General features: G+C 38.1%; 1 protein-coding gene across 4 annotated transcripts in view; it reads left to right on the top strand.

The window, feature by feature from the left end:
• FANCD2 (FA complementation group D2) overlaps positions 1–22,006 on the top strand; it is a 99,750-nt gene that overhangs the window by 37,444 nt on the left and 40,300 nt on the right. For 3 of the 4 annotated variants that reach the window (XM_054595314.1, XM_054595315.1, XM_054595311.1), the window contains exons 1-14: positions 28–178; positions 2,233–2,322; positions 4,013–4,153; positions 6,660–6,727; positions 6,878–6,981; positions 7,396–7,456; positions 8,377–8,429; positions 10,340–10,418; positions 14,909–15,033; positions 16,586–16,673; positions 17,194–17,298; positions 18,198–18,298; positions 18,668–18,776; positions 18,998–19,033. In XM_054595314.1, the coding sequence (XP_054451289.1) occupies positions 2,259–2,322; positions 4,013–4,153; positions 6,660–6,727; positions 6,878–6,981; positions 7,396–7,456; positions 8,377–8,429; positions 10,340–10,418; positions 14,909–15,033; positions 16,586–16,673; positions 17,194–17,298; positions 18,198–18,298; positions 18,668–18,776; positions 18,998–19,033 (1,134 nt within the window). In that variant the 5' untranslated portion in view covers positions 28–178; positions 2,233–2,258. Of the gene's footprint in view, positions 1–27; positions 179–2,232; positions 2,323–4,012; positions 4,154–6,659; positions 6,728–6,877; positions 6,982–7,395; positions 7,457–8,376; positions 8,430–10,339; positions 10,419–14,908; positions 15,034–16,585; positions 16,674–17,193; positions 17,299–18,197; positions 18,299–18,667; positions 18,777–18,997; positions 19,034–22,006 lie in introns of those variants that run through there. The other variant, XM_054595313.1, reaches the window with a different exon arrangement.

Raw genomic sequence — 22,006 nt, 5'->3', positions numbered from 1 at the left:
AAACCAGGGGTGGTGACGGCTGGTCGCCGGTTGAGTGGACCCGCGCTCGTCGTCCCTCGAGGCTTCGCTCTTCTGCGGCCTGGGTCGTAGGCCCCGGCCGAGCTCGGCCTTTCCCTACGAGGTTCCGCGCCTTGAACCTCAGCCTCTTCATACGTCCTATCGTGGGATAGACCCTCAGGTATCTCCCAGCGTCGTTAAAATGACGAAATGAGAAGGGCCTTTATCCTCAGCCCCGACCCAAATGACGTAGGCCCGGTAACCGACTCCATCTTCCTGTCTTTTACGCTTCCCTGTAAACCAGAAGGTAGAATACGGTAAAGGACGTGCCTTTTAGTCAGCGGGCCCTGACTTAGTTTTTCCGCCTGTAAAATGACCGATGATTATTATAACTCTTAAACGAGGCAACGAGTCGAGAAAACGCTTACTATAGTCCATAATAAATGAAAACTTATTGGAAGCCATTACTATAATCAAGAGTAAGTATAGGTAGTAGTTAAGAGGGCAGATTCTGGAGCCGGATTGCCTGAGTTTAGAATCCCAGCTCTTCCGCTGATTATGAGAATAATGATGGTACCTACCTCAAAAAATTCTGTGAGGAATAATTAAAGTAAAACAGTTCTTGTTAGCTATTAGTGTTTTCCTTGCCTGACAGCCATTCTCACTTAGCAAATATTCTCAGAATTTCTTTCTTTCTTTTTTTTATGCCAGATAGTGTGCTGGGCACTAGGGATACTGAGTTAAATGAGACTGGGTTCCTACTTTCAAAGAGCCCCACCGTGGAGTGTGATGTCATAAGGGCTCCTGGATGTGCTCAGTAGAGCAGGTAGCAAACTTCCTTGGGGATAGGGACATTTTTCAAGGAAGATGACATTTGGTTGAGTCTTTAAAGATGAGCAGTAGTTTCAAGGCAGATACGAACATTTCGGGTGAAAAGAACACTTTATGGAAAAGCACTAAGACCAGGACGGTTCTGGTTTACAAGATAGGCTAAAGGCCCTGTGGTTCAGGCACTCCCTGCTTCTGCAGTCTCATTTTGAACTCTACAAACTCCTTCCTGTTTCAGTGTTGAGTTTTTCTTTGGCTGGACTGCTCTTCTCATACCTCTTCTACTGGTTAACTCCTATTTCAACACCCGGGTCCCTGCTTAAAATATTTTCTCAAAGAAGTTATCTTTGAGAAATTGTCTCCACTTCGCTTCGTCACCCCTACCCCAACTAGACTAAATTTACTTGTAAGCCCTTATAGCACCCTGTGCTTTTCCTTTGTAGCACACAACTGTACAGTCCTGAGTTGATTAATCATGGGGATACTGTCTGAGAAATGCATAGTTAGGCAATTTTGTCATTGTGCAAACATCATAGAGTGTACTTACACAAATCTAGGTGGTATAGCCTCTAGCTTCTAGGCTGCAAGCCTGTATAGCACGTTACTGTGCAACACATCATATGATTAAATCAAGTGCAAGAGAAAACGATGTAATCAAGTGATGTAACCAGATGTATGAGGCTGCTGCTGTGTACACAGCAGTTTTATAGCAAACCTTTTTTTTATGTAAGTGGGAAGAGTGTACTATAAACCAGCAGCATAGTTGCTTATTATCAAGAGTTATGTGCGGTACGTAATTGTATGCACTATACTTTTACAACTGGCAACACTACAAACGTGAATAGTGTGTTGTACTGTGATGTTAAAACGGCTATTACGTCACCAGGTGATAGGAGTTTTAAAGCTCTATTATAATCCTATGCGGACCTCTGTGGTATATGTGGTTCATCGTCTGAAACGTCCTTATGTGGGGCATGACTGTAGTTAAGTAACTACCTCAAGACTACTTATTATTGTGAATTCCCTGAGGTCAGGCATTATGTCTGGTTCATAATTGTAACCCCAACACCTAGCACAGTCCCTAATGTGTAGTATTGGATTATTAAATTAAAGGAGAGATACAGTTTGGGGTTAAAAGATGAAGGATCTTGAATGTAAGATAACTGTGGCTTTTACCCTTAAGCAAGAGTGAAGTGGTCCAGCTAAAAAAGGCAACTAGGTAGACAAATCTTGAAAGCAAGGGATTACTGACCAGGTACAGGAGTTGAAATTTTCTCAGTACCTGGATTTAGATAGCAGTAAACACTTTGGTTTTGAATAGAGTAGTTTTCTTTGAGCTATAGCTTTAATTTCTCAGAATTAATCTAGCTTTGAGAGGGTAACAACTGTTCTCTGATTTTCCTGTAGAAAGTAATTTGCAGAAAACCGTCCAAATGGTTTCCAAAAGAAGACTATCAAAATCTGAGGATAAAGAGAGCCTGACAGAAGATGCCTCTAGTAAGTGTCTACTCATTTGTTGCTTTATTTCCTATAGCAAATTTGTGTGGCAGTTATTTTGTTTTTTTCTTATGGCTAAATACTGTTCCTTTTTATGTGTACCACATCTTTATCCAATCATAATGGATTATTATTCAGCTGTAAGAAAAGACAAAATACTGCATTTGCAACAACTTGGATGGATTTTGAGAATATCATGCTAAGTGAAATAAATCAGATGAAAAAGCACAAGTACCATGTGATTTGACTCATATGTGGGTTATAAAACAAAGTGATAAATGAACAAACTCATAGACAACATTATAGTGGTTGTCAAAGGGGAAATGGGAGGTTGAAAAGGGTCAGGGGGGGTCACATATATGGTGATAAAAGGAGATTTGACTTTGAGTGGTGAGCACACAGTGCAGTGTTCAGATGATGTTTTATAAAATTGTATACTTGAAACTTATATACTCGTATTACCAGTGTTATCCCAGTAAATTTAACAAAATAAAAAAAATGAGTGAGGCACCTAAAAAAGATAGGAAGTTCCTACTTTCAATGCTGTGAGTCTTCAAGGCTTTATGCAAAAAACACAGAGTCTGTATCAGGAGATTTGGAATTGAGTGTCTGCCTCTGATTCCATGTATTATGTTGGGCATGCCTGCAGTCTCTGAGTGTCAGTCTCCCTGTACACAAGAGGAGTTACTATTATAGAGCTTACCTATTGTACATTATCTAGGTGCTGGGACACAAAGATACAACATAGTCTCTACCCTTAAAAAACAAAACAAAACAAAAAAATTAGGATTCTCTTTCCTTCCTTAAAAAAATTATGGTCTAGATAAATGCTATGATAGCAATATAAAAAGGAAAGGCATCATATAAAAAGCAAGCATACCAGAGGCAAAGAAACTGTATACTCTGTCCATATGAGAATGTGGTTGACAGAAGACTTAGGAGTTCTGACAAATTGATAGTCTTTGATTTATTGCACTCATCTACTCTCTTAAGGCAGTTCTAATTTGTTGCATCATTAAAGGAGAAGAATAGAAAATCATATTTAACTTCAAGTACCTATTTGATTTTGTTTGTTAACTATGTTTTATTACTTCTCATGGGTTGAAAGCCTCGGGATGAAACCAGTCTGGGCTTTATATTCAGATATGGTGCAGGAGGATCTGCCCCACCCTTTCTCCCCCTGAATCTAGGTAATTGGTTCTTAAACTTTAGTGTACATCAGGCTTATTACCTGGAGAACTTTTAAAAATTCAGACTCTCAGGCCCCATCCTGGAAATTTTGATTGCATGAGTTCTGGCATGTGACTTAAAAATATGTTTTTAATAAGCTTCCCAGAAATTCTGGAGCAATGGTTTGCAGACAACAGCTTGAGAGACCCTGACTGCTTTAAAATTTGGATGGAAACATTTCCATCGTTACCTTGTTAAAAGTGGCACAGTTTGAATTCTTCAAATGAAAACTCAATAGGTGAAAACAATTTTACTTACTGATGTTTTGTTTGTTTGTTTATTGGTTTGGAAGCCACTGTTGCTGACCATTATTAGAAATAAAATTTTACTACACCATCAATTCGAGTATAATTCTTCAGGAATCTATTAGCTTTCCTCTTAGGGTTATTATTCTAAGGTTTATATTTTTTATCTTTGCTTTATTTTTTGTCTTATTCCTGAAAATTTTGTCTATTTTCAGACACCAGGAAGCAACCACTTTCCAAAAAAACAAAGAAATTTCATGTTTATAATGAAGTTGAAGAAAATGACAGTGCCTTTGCAAAGCTTCTTAAGACATCAGGAATTATTCTTAAAAGAGGAGAGCGTCAGAATCAGCTAGGTAATATTTTTTAATCTCTTTTCCTGGGTGAATCATGGATTTTCTAAATAGAAAGGTAATGAAGATTAGAAATGGGAGCACCATCTACCTGACTAGAGACGAGGATGAAATTGAAATTGCTTTTTAGAGAATATTGTTATAGTCTTTGGTCCTGCTAAATCCATGTTAAGTAAAGTACTTTGGGCCCCACACCCATTTTTAGAAAAATGTTATAAACTTCTATTGCTTTGTGTTTTCTTGTGAAAAAAATAAATATCCAGAGAGCAATTAGATCTGTGTCAGAATAATTTTAGAAGAAAATCTATAAAGCCATATAAGGCATCTACAAGGGGCTGTTTGGGGGGCATAATTTCATCTTGATAAGGTTATAGCATGTCCGTTTTATTTTTATTTTTTGTTCTTTTTATTTTTTAAGTATATTTTATTGAGTATGCAATTACAATTGTCTCATTTTTTTTCTCCTCTTTATTCCCCTCTCGACTGCACCCCTCCTCCCACCAGCATTCCCCTCTACCTTAATTCATGTCCATGAGTCATGCATAAAAGTTTTTTGGCTTCTCCATTTCCTATACTATTCTTAACCTTTCCCTGTCTATTTTGTACCTACCTTTTAATGCTTCTTATTCCCTGTACCTTCCCCCCCTTCTCCCACCTCTGCCTCCCCACTGATTCCCCTCCACGTGATCTCCATCTCTGTCATTCTGTTCCTGTTCTAGTTGTTTGCCTAGTTTGTTTTTGTTTTTGTTTTAGGTTCAGTTGCTGATAGTTGTGAGTTTATTGTCATTTTACTCTTCATAGTTTTGATCATCTTTTTCTTAGATAAGTCCCTTTAACATTTCCTATAATAAGGGCTTGGTGATGATGAACTCCTTCCGTTTGACCTTATCTGGGAAGCACTTCATGTGCCCTTCCATTCTAAATGACAGCTTTGCTAAATAGAGTAATCTGGGATGTAGGTGTTGCCTTTCATGACTTTGAACACTTCTTGCCAGCCTCTTCTTGCCTGTAAGGTTTCTGTGGAGAAATCAGCTGATCGTCTTGTGGGAATTCCTTTGTAGGTAACTCTGCTTTTCTCTTGCTGCTTTTAAGATTCTCTCCTTATCTTTAATCTTGGGTAATGTAATTATGATGTGTCTTGGTGTGTGCTTCCTTGGGTCCAACTTCTTTGGCACTCTGAGCTTCCTGGACTTCCTGGAAGTCCATTTCCTTGGCCAGATTGGGGAAGTTCTCCTTCATTATTCTTTCAAATACGCTTTTAATTTCCTGCTCTTCCTCTTCTTCTGGTACTCCTATGATTTGGATGTTGGAACATTTAAAGTTGTCCTGGAGGTTTCTAAGCCTCTCCTCATTTTTTTGAATTCTTGTTTCTTCACTCTGTTCTGGTTGAATGTTTATCTCTTCCTTCTGATCCCAATCATTGATTTGAGTCCCAATTTCCTTCCCTTCACTGTTGATTCCCTGTACATTTTTCTTTATTTCACTTTGCACAGCCTTCATTTTTTCCTCTGTTTTGAGACCACACTCAACCAATTGAGTGAGCATCCTGATTACCAGTGTTTTGAACTGTGCATCTGATAAGTTGGCTGTTCATTGCTTAGTTCTATTTTTGGAGTTTCGATCTGTTCTTTCATTTGGGCCATATTTGTTTGTTTTAGCACACCTGTTAGGTTGTATGGGGCAGAGTCTTAGGTAATCACCAGGGTGGGGCAACTTACATTGATGTGTTGTGGCACTGTATGTGGGGGATGGGTCCCAGAGGGAACAGTGCTGCTTGCTCGGCTCTTGGTTGCCTTTCAGTCACTTCCCCCACTACCCACAAACAAATTGGGCCCTCTGGTCCTGATTCCTCAGGGGTTTATTAGGACCCTGTGGGTCTCTCCAGCGAACGCTTCTGTGAGGCTGGGAGTTTCTATTGCCGCTGCAACCACCACAGGTTTTTACAGCCAGAGGTTTTAAGGCTTTCTTTTCCAGCGCTGGAACCCTGGGTTATACAGTCTGCCTCGCTTCTCAGTTGTTCCTCCTGGTTTATCTGCACACAAATCGGACTGCCTGGTCCTCCAGCCAGCTCCTGGCTCGCCAGGTCTGCTGTCTTGCTGCATGTCCTCTCTTCCCCAGCTTCCCATATCTGCCTCTCCTATCAGTCTGGATGAATGTTTCTTCTTTAAGTCCTTGGTTGTCGGACTACCATACAGTTGGATTTTCTGGCAGTTCTGGTTGTTTTTTGTATTTAAATTTGTTATTGTTCTTTTGGTTGTGTGAGGAGGCAAAGTGTATCTACATTTGACTCCATCTTGGCCTGAAGTTTGGCATGTCTTTTTTAGAACACTTAGTAGCTATCCTCTGTCAAAGCTAAGTTTGTTTTATTGTGGGTTCAGAAGATTTGGCTCTGAATTATGTTGTAAATATCTTTATTCATTTTATCAGATAGGAAACTTAAGTCTTAAGAAAGTAAAACTATGGTAAGAGATGTTCAAGACTCTGGTGACCAGCTATTCTTTTCTCATAGCTGTGGATCAAACCGTTTTCCAAAAGAAGCTCTTTCAGACTCTGAGGAAACATCCTTCTTATCCCAAAGTATGTATTTCCTCCCTGGTACTTTTAGTTTTGCTAACAGTATTCTGGAATTGGGGATTGTCATAAAGTTGAATACACTAGAATTATTTTTAGCTAATCCACAGCAAGTCTTAAATTAAAAATCTTACTTTGGTTCTTTTTTCTATTAAGATAATAGAAGAATTTGTTAGTGGCCTGGAGTCTTACATCGAAGATCAAGACATTTTCAGGAACTGCCTTTTGTCCTGTGAACGTCTGCAGGATGAGGAAGCCAGGTGTGGAGATGAGGCATAGGGTATTGCTGGAATTCAGCCTGTTATATTAACTGGTGGCGGGGGGAGGATGCACAGGGGAGTGCAGAATGTAAATTTTTTGAATTTGTGATTTGTAGCTCTCTTTTCCTCAATTTTATCCTGACTTATAAATTTTTTTAAGTTTATGGTTACCAGACTAAGAACGAGAGTGTTTTTTATTATGTGTCTCACCTATGTTGATGGAATTCAACACATTACTTTCTCCTCTGGCTTAAGAGCCATCTTTTCATGCTCTGTATTTGTATATCAGGTTAGCTTCTCTTTAAAGATTATATATTTTAAACTAATCTTATGGAGAAAGAATAAGAAAAACAGTTGAAAAAGGAAAACAAAATTGAAAACAAATTTCTTTTTTCTTTTTCTGTGTTTTTACAGCACGGGCAAATCCTACTCTAAGAGCCTCATTAAATTGCTTCTGGGGATTGACATATTACAGGTGAGAATATGCTGCTTATTCTGTGAACATTAGTTGGATGTGATTTGTGGTATATGCCCAAGCATAACTGGCTGGAGCACAGGGTAGAGTAGACTTAATGGGAGGGTTTGGGTTTGCAGCAGTTTACCATACCCCTGTTGCTAAAATGCATCTGATAATGCAGTATCTGCATCTTTGGCACTGATTAGCCCAATACATCTCAAAGTTTTATTTATTCCTTTGGCCTCTTTTCCAGTTCGAAAAGCTTTATACTCTGTCCTCTGGGTACCTTGTATATCTCTGCCACGTTCACATCTGTGTTATTTCCCATTTAGGTCTTTATTTGCTTTTTAAGTTGATTTTGATCTTTACCTCTCCTTTATCTTTTAATTTATTGATTAGCCAATACATTGACATGTTTTAAACATCTCAAATTATAAAACTGTGTATACAGTGAAAAGCCTCCCTCCTATGACATCTTCCACTTTTCCTCTTCTCTTCTGCTGTTAATCTTGCCATACCGTTATCTTTTTCTTTTCATTGGAAATCTCGAATATAATTTATTTAGCTTAAATCTAAGAGCCCTCTTGTTTCTCTAAAGAGAAATCTTCTTTTTGTGCAAACTATTTGGTAAACTTTTAAAGTCTGCATTTCATGGGTTAACAGTTTTCATCATACTTGATATTTTTTATTTGATTATTTTAATATTGCTTTGGTAGACATTTTGCAATTTTTTTGAAGATAAATTATTGATAACGCTTTGTTTGAACAGCTTGTATTAAAAACATCGGCAGTATTCATGTGGATATTCTTATAAGAGGATTTCAATTATAGCAGGTTTTTTCCAGCAAGAGCACTTGTTGGAGAGAATTTTAGCTAATTATACATTTTTGTTGTGCATTTTGAGAACATATTTTAACTCCCTATGCATTCTTTTTCAGCCTGCGATTATCAAAACCTTATTTGAAAAGTTGCCAGAATTTCTTTTTGAAAGGTAAGTGGAGTTATTCTGGAATGTTTAAATTATCCTGGTGTACTTTAGTTTCTCTCTGAACAGATTACTCTGAAACAGTACTGATTTCTCTGAAGGTCATATTTATAGCAATGCCAATTCTTAAGTGACTATTAAAACTTTACTGGGGTATCTTTCTTTGGAATTGCATCTATTTATATGAATATGCAATAAACCGGTAATAGTAGTTACCCCAAGGAAGGGACCCAACTGGCTGGAGTCATATATTCCCTGAATACTATTTTCTACCTTTTTAGTTTATACTGTACTGTTTAAAAAAATTTACTTAAAAAATAATTTAGAGAAAAAGAACTGCCTAATAGAAAAGTAGCCCTGGCTAGTGTGGCTCAGTGGATTGAGTGCTTGCCTGTGAACTGAAAGGTTGCCAGTTCGATTCCCAGTCAGGGCATATGTGTGAGTTGTAGGCCAGGTCCCCAATTGGGGGCATGTGAGAGGCAACCAATCAATGTATCTCACGTATCAATGTTTTTCTCCCTCTCTTTCTCCCTCCTTTCCTCTTTCTCTAAAGATAAATAAATAAATAAAGTCTTCAGGGGAAAAAATAGATAAAGGTCATGAACCATTTACGAAGAAGAAATACAAGATCATCAAATTTTTTTAAATGCTCAATTTCATTAATAATTAAAGAGACAAATTTATAACAATAAATACATTTTTTCCATTCTCAAAGGATCTCCCCTGTTGTGTGTAATGAACAGGCATGCTCATACATTGCTGATGAGCATATAAATTGGTTCAATCATTCTGAAGGGCTGTAGGTTGTATGTATCAAAACCTTAAATTTTGCATACTCTTTAATGCTCAACAGTGTTCCCTAATTTATTCTTAGGTGATAATTGTGAATGAAAGTAATAATAAATAAGATTACTGTTTAAAGTAAAAAATTGTAAATAACTGAGATGTTCAACTATAGAAGATTGGTTAAGTAAATTAGGTACCTCCATAAAGCAGAATATCATGTGGACATTAAAAATTATAAAGAGGACTATTTAATACTGTGCATTAATTTTTTTAAAAAGTCAAGTTACAAATTAATATTTACAGTTCAGCCTAGTTACTTTTTTTTTTTAAAGATGCATTTATACATTCATGCCCATACCTGTGCATGTCAATAATGGGCATCTCTGAAAGACAGAATTATAGGTCATTTTTATTTTCTCTTTTTATGTGTGTTTTTTCAGGTTTTGTATATAATAATAATAAACTTGAAGGTTTACCCTTAAAAATTCATGCTTTCCCTGAATGGCTCACTACATGCTTTATATCCTGGCTGAGTCTTGGTCAGCAGTTACATTTGATGGAGTAAACAAAGACCAAGAATGCTGCCCAGAAAAGGAACTGGAGGTGGTCCAAAACTCTAGATACACTAGGTTGGGAGGAAGGCAGAGACTATCATTTTGGGGCAAATAACTGAGGCAGCATTTTTCACCTATAAATGGTTTTCAGTACTTTCACAAACAATTTGATCTGTCATGTTTTCATAGCAGTATATGCTTACCTTTTTTGGTACTTACCACATTGGTGGTGGTTTTCACCTTTTGAAAATACCTTACTCAATTTGTTAAATTTTATTACCTTTATTTTTTTAATTGTTTATATTATTTTAAGAGATACCCTCTAGACATTTCTCTCCCTTTCCGTAAACCTTCCCTAGATGTAGCCATGATTAACAGTTTAGTATCTCTTCTTCCAAACATCTTTCTCAAGACATATAAGCATATATCTTATGCTTTCTTTGTATCACATGTGTGTCTAGCACAGTGCACAATATATAGCAAGTATTCAGTAAGTGTTAATTGAATGGCTGAAATGCTTGCTGATTTATAAGTCAGAAAGGCTAAGTTCTTTGTCTTCTGATCCTTACATTTCAGCGTGAACAATGATGGACTCAACATGCCTCGGCTCATCATCAGTCAACTGAAATGGCTTGACAGAGTTGTGGATGGCAAGGTAGGCTTTGGGACTTTTTCTGTCTCTTAGATTTAGAGGGTGCATTTCCACACTTCTCAAACTTTTGAAATTTGCAAGGGTTTAATTCCCCTCCTTTCTAAACAGAAAAATTCACATTTTTAAGGTCTATCCATTAACTTTTTCAGCTTTGATAATTTGAGATATTTTTACCTGTTAACTTTTTCCAAAAAAAAGAAACTTATCTACTTGTGATAGCTAGATATAATTTATTAAATAAATTAAATATTCAGACAGAGATTTAGCATTTGAAAGTACATAAATTTTTGTGTTTTACTTTTCAAAAGTAATGAGATCCCAAACCACTGTACTTCACTGCAAATGTTCTGATTTGATTATCTACAAATCTCCACTTATCTGCAGTTTTGCTTTTCATGATTTCAGTTACCCATGGTTATCCATGGTAGGAAAATGTTAAATTTTCCCAACCATTGACATTTCTGCTTCTGACATCCAACTACTGACACCATGATGACTCTGGTCCAGGATCACCTAAAGCAGGTCGATCCTTCTTCTGACATATTGTCAGGTCAATAGTAGCCTAATGTTACATTACAACGTCTGCATCATCCAATTCACGACATCTCATCATGCAGGCAATTTATCACCTCAGTCATCACAGGAAGAAGGGCAAGTACAGTACAATAAGATATTTTGAGAGAGCATATTCACATAACATTTATTACAGTATATTATAATTGTTCTATTTTATTATTAGTTCTTGTTAACCTCTTAATATGCCTAATTTCTAAATTAAACTATCATAGGTATCTATGTATTGGAAAAACCTTAGTATATATAGGGTTTGGTACTGTCCATGGTTTCAGGCATCCACTAGAGATGAGGGAGACTACTGTATTGAGGAAAATTTGAAGAAGTTTTTGCAATTCTAACTTGTTACCAGGCACCTTGGTAAAGTTCAATTTTTTTTTTTTAATCCTCACCAAAGGGCATGCTTATTGATTTTAGAGAGAGGGGAAAAGAGGGAGAGAGAGGGGAAAAGAGGGCGAGAGAGAAGAAGAGAAACATCAATGTGAGAGAAATGTCAATCTGTTGCCTCTCACACATGCCCCAACCCGGGACCAAACCAGCAACCCAGGCATGTGCCCTTACTTACTAAGAATTGAACCTGCATTCTTTGAGTCTAAGGGGTGCTCCAGCCAACTGAGCCATACCGGCCAGGGCAAGTTCCATGTGCTGTGAGCCTAGTGCTTAACACCCATTCCTTTTCAGAGTTCCTAAAATAATTCTGTTAATTTGTGTCATATATTGCAAGGCTAAATCTTTACTTGGAAGAACAGGAGTTTTGGGAGTCTCATCTGAGCTGGAATTTTTGGTCTGCCATTTATTAATTGTGTATCACTGAGCAACACATATCCCCACATTTTAAAAATGGCAATTGTTACAAAAATCCCATAAAGTTGTGAAGATTATATGAAACAAAATATATAGTAGACTAATTAGATAATATACTATCCTCCCTATTTTTTTCTTTTAAAAGTTTTAAAAATATGTTTATTAATTTTAGGGAGGGAGGAAAGTGGAGAGAGAGCGAAACAAACATTGATGTGAGAGAGAAACATCAATTGGTTGCCTTAGATATGAGCCCCAACTGGGGATCGAACTCGCAAGCTAGGTAAATGCCCTGACCAGGAATCAATCTGCCAGCCTTTTGATGTGTGGGATTATACTTAAACCAACTGAGCCACAGCAGCCAGAACCACACTACGTTTTTTTCTATTTACCATCCCATGTATGAAAATTTCTGGATCGGGCAACTTCCAGGGATGTGGCAGCGTAGGTAAACACAGTTTGCCTCATTGGACAACCACATCAACATTACAACTAAACTATGGAACAGCCATCAGAACCATCAGAAATTGAGTTGAATGGAAGTCTAACAACTACGGAATTAAAGAAACCACATTCTTCCAGACTGGTAAAAGGGGCAGAGATTTGGAAGAGACTGATCCCATGTATACGTGCAGTGGATAAAAATTCGGGAGTGATATCTCAGGAGTGAGGAGTCCTAGCCCCACACCAGGCCTCCCAGCCCAGGCTTACAGTGCCAGGAAGATAAGTCCCCATAATTTCTGGCTGCAAAAACCAGCAGGGATTGAGTCGGCAGAGGAAACTGCTAGAGTCCCTTGCAGTTATTCTTAAAGAACTCACATAAGAACTTACTCAGACTCACTCTCTCTGAGCTCCAGCATGGGAGTAGCAACTTGAAAGGCACCAGTGGCATACAGGAAGGAACTGAAGTGTCCAGCATCAAGGCAAGAGCTTGGGGACAGCTTCCTTTCAGACAGAAAGGCAGGCAGAGACCATTGCCTCTTTTCTAAACCCTTACCCACATAGCCGGCAGGTGGGTGCCATATCTGAGACTTAACCTGGCTAACACTTTTGGCCCTGCCCTGGAGATCCCGTGAGACTCGGTTGCACCCATCTTAGGGGCCTTCCCAAGTGACTTTTTCATATGAATGGCTGGTCTTGGCTCATGCTTCATAAATTCCTAAATCTTGTCAAATAAGCAACAGTCAGGCTCAGTGACCCCCAGCCCCTGTACCTCTTGCTAAGTGGTCCTAGGCCAGGCACTGGCAACAGCCAGCCTAGATTTACAGCTGGGGTTTCCCTGGGAATCTCCAAGCCTAGCACAGGTAGCAGCCATCTCAGGCAGAGTGACCCTGGGCAAAACACAGGTTGGGGCTGACCTTGACCTGCAACATTCAGGAAACTCCAGGGCCAGCACACCCAGTGGACAGCTACAGACTACATCAGAGAACTGCCACCCTGCCCGTGCACAGCTGATCCTCCGTGGATGGCAGAGGTTGGTGGTCAGTTGTCACAGCTAGACCTTGCAGCTGACTGGCCAGGGTAAATCCCTCCCATTGATCTGCTAACAGTAACCAAGGCTCAACTACAAGTGTACTCAGCCCATATGAAGGGCACACCTCGAGTACCCAGCTTGGGTGATAGGGGAGGCTGTGCCACTACAGGACACCTACTACATTAGGCCACGCTACCAAGACAGGAAGTCATAGCAGCTCTACCTAATACATAGAAACAAACACAAGGGAGGCTGCCAAAATGAGAAGACAAAGAAACATGGCCCAAATGAAAGAACACATCAAAACTCCTGAAAAAGAACCAAAAATGGAGATCAGCAATCTGTCAGATGCAGAGTTCAAAAAACTGGTTATTAGGATTGTCAAGGAATTTAGAACCGTAGCAACATAAAAAAGATCGTCAGAAACAAAGATACACTAATTGATATATAGAACAATTTATAGGGAAACAGCAGTAGAGGGTACAAAGCTGAGAATAAAATCAGTGATTTGGAACATAACAAAAAGCAATCAGAACAAGAAGAAGAAAAGAATCCAAAAAAATGAGAATGGTGTAAGCAGCCTCTGAGACAACTACAAGTGGTCCAACATTCACATTATAGGGGTGCCAGAAGAAGAGAAAGAGGAAGAAACTGGAAATCTATTTGAAAAAATAATGAAAGCAAACTTCCCTAATTTGGCAAAGAAAATAGACATGCAAGTCCAGGAAGCACAGAGTCTGAAACAAGATGGATACAAAAAGACCTACTCCTACACACATCATAATTAAAATGCCAAAGGTTAAAGATAAAAAGAGAATCTTAATAACAGCAAGAGAAAAGAAGTTAGTTACTTATGGGGGAGTTCCCAGAAGACTGTCAGCTGACTTCTCAAAGAAACTTTGCAGGCTACAAGGAATTGGCAAGAAACATTCAACGTCATGAAAAACATGTACCTACAGCCAAGATTGCTCTGCCCAGCAAAGCTATGTTTTAGAATCAAAGGGTAGATAAAGAGCTTCCCAGACAAGAAAAAATTAAAAGGAATTCATCATCACCAAACCATTATATGTGAAATGTTAAAGGGACTTATTTAAGAAAAAGAAGAAAATCAGAACTATGAACAATAAAATGGCAATTAATACATATCTATCAACAATTGAATCTAAAAAACAAACTAAGCAAGCAAGAACAGAGTTATGGATGTGGTGAGGATTTTGATGGTTGCCACATGGGAGGGTGACATGGGGGAACAGGTGAAGAGGTTGAGAGGATTAAGAAGTACACATAGGTACTGCAGAATAGTCATGGGAATGTCATTCAGTATAGAAAATCGAGTAGCCAAGAACCTATGCGTGACCCATGGACATGAACAGTGGTGGTGGGATTGCCTGAGGGACTGGTGGGTGCTGCATGGAGGGGAGCAAAGGGGGGAAAATTGGGACAGATGTAATAGCATAATCAGTAAATTATAATTTTTTAAAAAAAATTTCTGGGTCATTTACCTCTGAATTTTGTTTTCAAGCTTGAGTGTGTGTGTAGTTGTCATATTGTACCCAAAATAATTGCAGCTCTATATTTCATGAGTACGAAATCTTTCTCTATTCTTGGTAATATGCTCCAGTTCTAATAGTCTTTTCTACTGCAGGATCTTACCACCAAGATCATGCAGCTAATCAGTATTGCTCCAGTGTACCTTCAGCATGACTTCATCACCAGCCTACCTGAGATCCTAGGGGATTCCCAGCATGCTGATGTAGGGAAAGAGCTCAGGTGGGTAAGCACTTTGTTGCCATCCTAAGCAAGGCTTCACTGTGGGAGCCTTAGCACTGCAGTATGCAAAGAGTAGTAGTAATGTATTCCTTTTTTATACAAAAGAAGATACCTGCCTAAAATGAGCAGGGTATGGGTTTTGACTTGTTTTTCTTACAGTGAGTGTGTATTTAGTAGATTCATCTACTTTCTTTTAAAGGTCTATCTGTTGTGAATATGCAGTCTAATTTAGGATTAGGCCTATAAATTTGGTCTATGCAGACTTAAACATGATTCCCTTGTTTCATTAGCATTTCTTCCACCCAGGGGGTCCTCAATCATGATCACACGACAGAATCATTCGTGGCCCTGACCAGGGTGGCTCAGTTGGTTGAGTGTTGTCCTGCAAAGCAAATGGTCGCAGGTTCAATTCATGGTCAGGGTGCATGCCTGGGTTGTGGGTCCAGTCCCCATTTGGTGTGTGAATGAGAGGCAACTGATCAGCAATGTTTCTGTCCCTCTCTTCCTTCCTTCCCCTCTCTAAAAATAAATAAATAAAATCTTTAAAAAATTTTTTTAAATCATTTGTAGAGCTTGTTAAACAGCTGCCTTCTTTCGCCCCTAAATAATTCATTCTGTTGCACATCGCTGCATCAGATCCATTGGCAAGACTCTCTGCTTAACTATTATTTGTGTGAAAAATAGTAATTGGTAGGCCAGTAATTAAGAAGGGGAGAACAGTATTCCTGTGTGATAATGTTTGTTTTTTTAAGATTTTATTTATTTATTTCTAGAGAGGGGGATGGGATGGAGAAAGAGAGGGAGAGAAACATCACTTGGTTGGTTCTCCTATGTGCCCCAGCCTGGGACCGAACCCGCAACCAAGGCATCCCTGCCAGGGATTGAACCAGAGACCTTTTGTCTTGCGGGATGATGCCCAGCCAACTGAACCACATGCATCAGAGCACGTTTTTATTTTAACAGAGCTTCTTGCTTATCCTAGAAATGGTAGTTTTAAAAAATTCAGGTTGTAGTACTTCTTTTTCTCTAGCTGTGTGCAAAGCTGCCTCCAAAAATGTTCAGTGGTTTCTTGTCTTTGTACCTTTGGGCAGGATACTTCCTCTGGGTATAACACTATACCATCCACTTTGCCTGCTTAATTCTAGCTTGTCCTTTTGTGTAGCCTTAGAATCTATCACTGTCCTTTCCTTCTCTACCTTGTGTTCCTGTAGCACCTTGCACATAATGTCTATCATATTTATTACACAGCATTGTAATTGTAGGTTTTCTTTTTCCTTTTCTCAGGAAGGATATGTCCCAAATTCAATAGTGGATTACCTCTGGGTAGTGGGGGTGGTGAGGGAGAGCATCTTGTTTCTATGCTGTTGTGTGAATTTTTTATAATGAGCATGTATTTTTTTTATCAAAACAATTTTTAATGAAATATACTATAAACAGAAATTTAATGGGAAGTAAGTATATCTTTCCCATACTTGGAGTGGTTTTTCCGAGTTGTTATCTGCCCAGCTCTGTTAAAAGTTGCATAACTTTTCTCTTTTTCCAATATTCACAGTGACCTTCTAACAGAGAATACGTCACTCACTGTCCCGATCCTGGATGTCCTTTCCAGCCTCCGACTTGACCCACAGCTCCTGTCTAAGGTAGGAAGGACTCTGCATTTCAGAAGCAGAGCTAGGTTGCTCACCTTCCAAAACCATTGTCAGTTGGGCATTGTTTTGGAGCAGTCTTGTTTAATGAAAATTTCCTTTCAAAACAACAATGAATGACATTTGATCTCTTTTGTTCTTTTCAATGAATTTCATGTTCCATACCATGATAGATTCACTGCTGTTTTAAGCAGTAAGTGTTAGTGCTAATCTTCTATATTGCCTGAATATTTACAAACTGCTCCCTACAGGAATAACAGTTTTTTGTGCCTTCCTCTAAGCTAGTGGAAAATTCAGGCTCCAAAAGGTGAGATGATAACACACATTTATCACAAGAGTCTGGGTGTTAACAGTTGAAAGCTAATAATTTGGAAAAAATAAGATGTTTTTCTTCCTAAATTACATGTGAAAAAACTGAATAAGAGGTGATTTTTCTAATTTTACATACCAAGTCAGTACTAGGTTAACGTATTAACATGAGAATATTTAAGATTTTCATGCATTTTATGTTTAGGTCCGCCAGCTGGTAATGGGTAAGCTGTCATCAGTGAAATTGGAAGACTTACCTGTGATAATCAAGTTCATTCTTCATTCTGTAACAACCACAGATGCACTTGAGGTACACTATTATTTCCCAACAAACACCAGTAGGGTGCTACATCCTGCCCTTGTGAAACTCACCAATCAAAAAAGGCTAACCTAGCCCTGGCCAATGTGGCTCAGTTGGTTTGAACGTCGCCCCATAGACCAAAGGATTGTGGGTTTGCTCCCCGGTCAGGCACCCACAAGAAGGCAACCAATGCATGTTTCTCTCTCACATCAGTGTTTCTCCCTTTCTTTCTCTCTCTCCTTCCCCACTTCCTCTCTTTCTCCTCACCTTGTACCCCAAAATCAATGAAAAAAAGGTCCTTGGGTGAGGTAACAAAAATAAAGGCTAACCTAGATGAAGATAAATTATTTAAATTAATAGGTTCTAATTGCTCTTCTCTGTCCCCAAACTAATTTAAAATACTCATTAATCCAGATGGTATTCAGGGGAGATAATGGAGCTACTGACCAGATTTACTGTTCTATATTAGCTACTATAGTTTATATTTGCTATTTCAGTGTAATACCTCAAGTTCTGGAATTTTGAAGAACACGATATACTGTACTTGCATTAGCTATTTTTATCAGCTCTCTTTTTCAAAATGACTTGTCTAACATTTAATAATTCTACTTCCTGGCCCTGGCTGGGTAGTTCAGTTGGTTATGGCATCATCCCTATATGCTAAGGTTGTGGGTTCGATCCCCAGCCAGGGCACATTCAAGAATCAGCCAATGAATGCATAAACAGGTGCAACAACAAATCCATGTTTTGCCCTCTTCCTCACTCCCTCTCTCAAATCAATTAACAAGTAAATAAGTAATTGTATTCCTTCAGTCTTTCAGGAGATTGCTACAGTTCTATTGAGATAGTGCGCTGTGCCTACCTAATATGCATGAGCAGAACACATAGCTAATATTTCTTTTTCTCAGGTAATTTCTGAGCTTCGGGAGATGTTAGATCTGCAGCACTGTATTTTGCCTTCACGATTGCAGGCTTCCCAAAGCCGGTTGAAAAATAAAGGACGAACAAGGTATAGATTCATCAACCGTTAATCATCCTTTTTTTCACAGAGGCAAGAAAAGTTTTCTGACATTTATCCTGAAGAGAGGACAGTAGATCTTAATACTTAAAATTATAAATAATGCTGGTGATATTACACTAATGTAATACTATACATTTTTTTCAAGTTGTATGTGTGAGTATATATGGTAAGTATGTATATTCTGTTAGCTATTCACATTATTCCCAGATAGACTGTAGTATGAGTTTATTAGCCATTTTATATGTGAAGTTGTGACTTGTTCCAAGGTACTTAGCTAATAAACAGGAACCCAGATCTTACAGGTTCCTTTATGTTAAGTGGAAGAATGATTTTTTTTTTTCCCCTTCTGCTGCTTAGTTCTTCAGGAAATCAAGAAAACAGCGGTGAGGACTGTGTTTTTCTTCTCTTTGATGTAATAAAGTCAGCTGTTAGATATGAGAAAGCCATTTCAGAAGCCTGGATTAAGGTGAGTGAGATCTTTGGAACTTTAAACATTAAGGAGGAAATGGGTGGTAATTAGTGATGTGTAAGTAAAGGTAAGTTGAAATAAAAGTCTTAAAAGTTACTCAAGTAGAAATGATAGATGGTGGTTGCTTGGTTCTCAAATAAGAGAGCAGAGCAGGCTGAATAAGGTAAGAAGTGTTCTAGTAATGTGTTATAATGTATTTGTGACCCCTGTTTTTCCAGGCAATTGAACGCACTGCTCCAGAGTCTGAACACAAGGTAATGATCATATACTATGAATTTTAAGTATTAAAATTAGTGAAATCGGTTAATGGGTTTTTTCCCCCTTTCTTCCTTACTTACCCCAGTCCTCCCTTGCTGCTCTAATAAAAATTAACTGTCTGGGGAAGATGCTATGAAGGGGTGGCTCGCCAGATGGTCTTCCCAACTCATTTGTTCTGGCAACAAAATAAGTCTAAAATATCCGTAAGGGAAAATATTAACATTCCAAACAAGAATAGCAAGTTGCAGTCAAAGAAGCCATCTCTCTACTGCTGAGGAGTTGATTACTGGAGCCACCTGGGTAATCAGTCAGATCCCTCTATCTGTCTGATTGCCATCCTTCTGACCAAATAGAATTGTTAAGATAATGGCATTCCGTGTTTTACTTTTCTTTGCCCACGTAGACCTGACCAAAGTGAATCCATCCACTGTCAAGGCAGTGGTACTGAATCTGTCTTAATTCTGGAAATATTTCTTTCTGTCAAGAAGTCAGATGGTTAAATTTTTTATTTAGTGATTAGTTGTTTTTTTTTTTAAGGATTGTTGCAACGTGTTTTGTGGGGTTTTTGTTATTTGGATTATTTAATTATTGGATGACAGTTTTTAAAGCTTTTATGATAATAAAGCAATGAAAAAGTCAATAATTTTTTGTGTGGGAGGGAATCAAAATACTGTAAAACAGCTTTTTATTTTTGCATGACTCTTGGCTGCCTGCATACCTATTTTACAGATTTCTAATCATTGTATAAGTATAATTTTACATTCTGTTTTTTTCCTCCTTTTACTATGCGATACTTTTTGCATGCTTCTGCATTGTCTTTGTCTTTTTTTTTTCCCCCTTCATTTTGAGAGGGCATTTATTAAAGCTGAGACAGTGAAACAAGGAAGGGGCTAGGATAGAAGAAGCAGCAGGAGAGAGTCTAGGTGGGGCTACTTCGGCTCTCTGAGAAATCAGAGAAAAAGGGGCCTTTGAGACAAGGTCAGGGGCTTAGCCTGGGATGAACTGCCGCTGCTAATTGCTCCCTTGGTTACAAGTCTTATGGGGTCTCTTACAGTTTAGGAGGTGCACACCTGTGGGGGAAGAAGAAGGGGAAGGGAAAGATGCAGGCATGCTCCCAGGAGGATGAGCGTATGCCTATTGTCATTTTCAATAGCTGTATTCTATTCTGTTGAAATGATTCTCAATTTTGGTGCCTAAACGAGCAGGGCCTTCAGTGAAGGGATGTCCCAAGTAATTTGTTTTTGTTTTTAAAGATGTTTTAAAATTAGAACATCTTAACTTATATTAAAATATCTTTTTAAGTATACGATTAACATTATGTAAGTTTTAGGTGTACAACATGATTCAGTATTTGTATATGTTGCAAAATGATCACCACAGTAAGTCTAGTTAACATCTGTCACCACAGTTATAATTTTTTCTTGTGATCTCTCTTAGCAACTTTCAAATGTATAGTACAGTGTTATTAACTACAGATACCATGCTGTACATTATATCCTCATAACTTATTTTATAACTAGAAAGTTATACCTTTTGGCTTACTTTACCCAATTTGCCCATTCCCCCACTCCCTGCCTCTGTCAACCATCAATCTGTTCCCTGTACCTGTGAAGTTGGTTTTGTTTTGTTTTAGGTTCCACAAATAAGTGAGATCATGTGATATTTGTCTTTCTCTGTCTGACTTACTTTACTTAGCATAATACCCTAAAGATCTATCCATGTCATTGCAAATGGCAAGCTATATACTGTGCCACATTTTCTTTATCCATTCATCCATCAGTGGATGCTTAGGTTGTTTAGTGCTGGGGGTGCAGATATCTTTTCAAACTAGTGTTTTTGTTTTGTTCAGATGAATACTCAAGTGGAATTACTAAATCATATGATAGTTATATTATTTAATTGTTTGAGGAACTTCCATACTGTTTTCCATAGTGGCTGCACCAACTTACATTCCCAGCAGCAGTGCACAAGGGATCCCTTTTTCCCATGTACATTCTCACCAGCACTTGTTATTTGTTCATTTCTCCTTTTTTTTGAGGATAGCTAATCTGACGGATATGAGGTGAAATCTCATTGTGGTTTTGATTTGCATTTCCCTGATGATTAGTGATGTTGACCAGCTTTTATGTACCTGTTGGCCATCTGCATGTCTTTGGAAAAATATCTGTTTGGATCCTCTCCCATTTTTTAATTGGATTTTTGGTTTTTTGTTGTTTACTGTGAGTTCCCAGTAATTTGCTTTATTCTTTTTTTCCTGTTCAACTATTTTGCTTTTAATTTGTATTGTTTTTAAAGATTTAATTTATTTATTTTTAGAGAGAGGGGGAAAGAGGGAGGAAGAGAGGGAAAGAAACTTCAATGTGTGGTTGCCTCTCAGGCACCCCCTTCTGGGGACCTGGCCCACAACCCAGAGATGTGCCCTGACTGGGAATCAAATTGGTGACCCTTTGGTTTGCAGGCTGGCACGCAATCCACTGGGCAATACCAGCCAAGGCCAACTTTTTAAATTTTTAAAACATAGGTAATAATAAGCTAATCAAGGAGGAAAAAACCCCACATAGAATCTAAAAATATAAAAAATAAAGTTTCCTTCCACTCTTTGTCCCATTCTTCAAGGATAACTATTCTTCCAGATTTTTTTCCTGTTCATAAACAAGTTGTATGTATGTGAATATAGGCATGCCCACTCTTTTATATATATGGACTTATATATTGCTTTTATAAAAATAGAATTTTACTATGATTATCATCTTGCAGGTTACTTTTTTAAAACATTTTTTTACACACTATGTCATGAATGTCTTTGTCAAAAAATAGTCTCATTTTTAATGGCTGTTTAATATTCTGAAAGTGACTATCATAATTTATTTAACCTTTTTCATATTGACTAATATCTATTTAGCAATCTCTCTAACTTCTCACAAAGTAATTTTCCTAATAATAATGAAAACATATGCTAAAATTGGCAA

Source organism: Pteronotus mesoamericanus, unplaced genomic scaffold (assembly GCF_021234165.1).
Source record: "Pteronotus mesoamericanus isolate MK-2021 breed Mesoamerican mustached bat unplaced genomic scaffold, CSHL_Meso_final scaffold_54, whole genome shotgun sequence".
Taxonomy (NCBI): Eukaryota; Metazoa; Chordata; class Mammalia; order Chiroptera; family Mormoopidae; genus Pteronotus; species Pteronotus mesoamericanus.
Note: the sequence above shows the minus strand (reverse complement) of the source record. Positions and strands in the feature narration are given on the sequence as shown.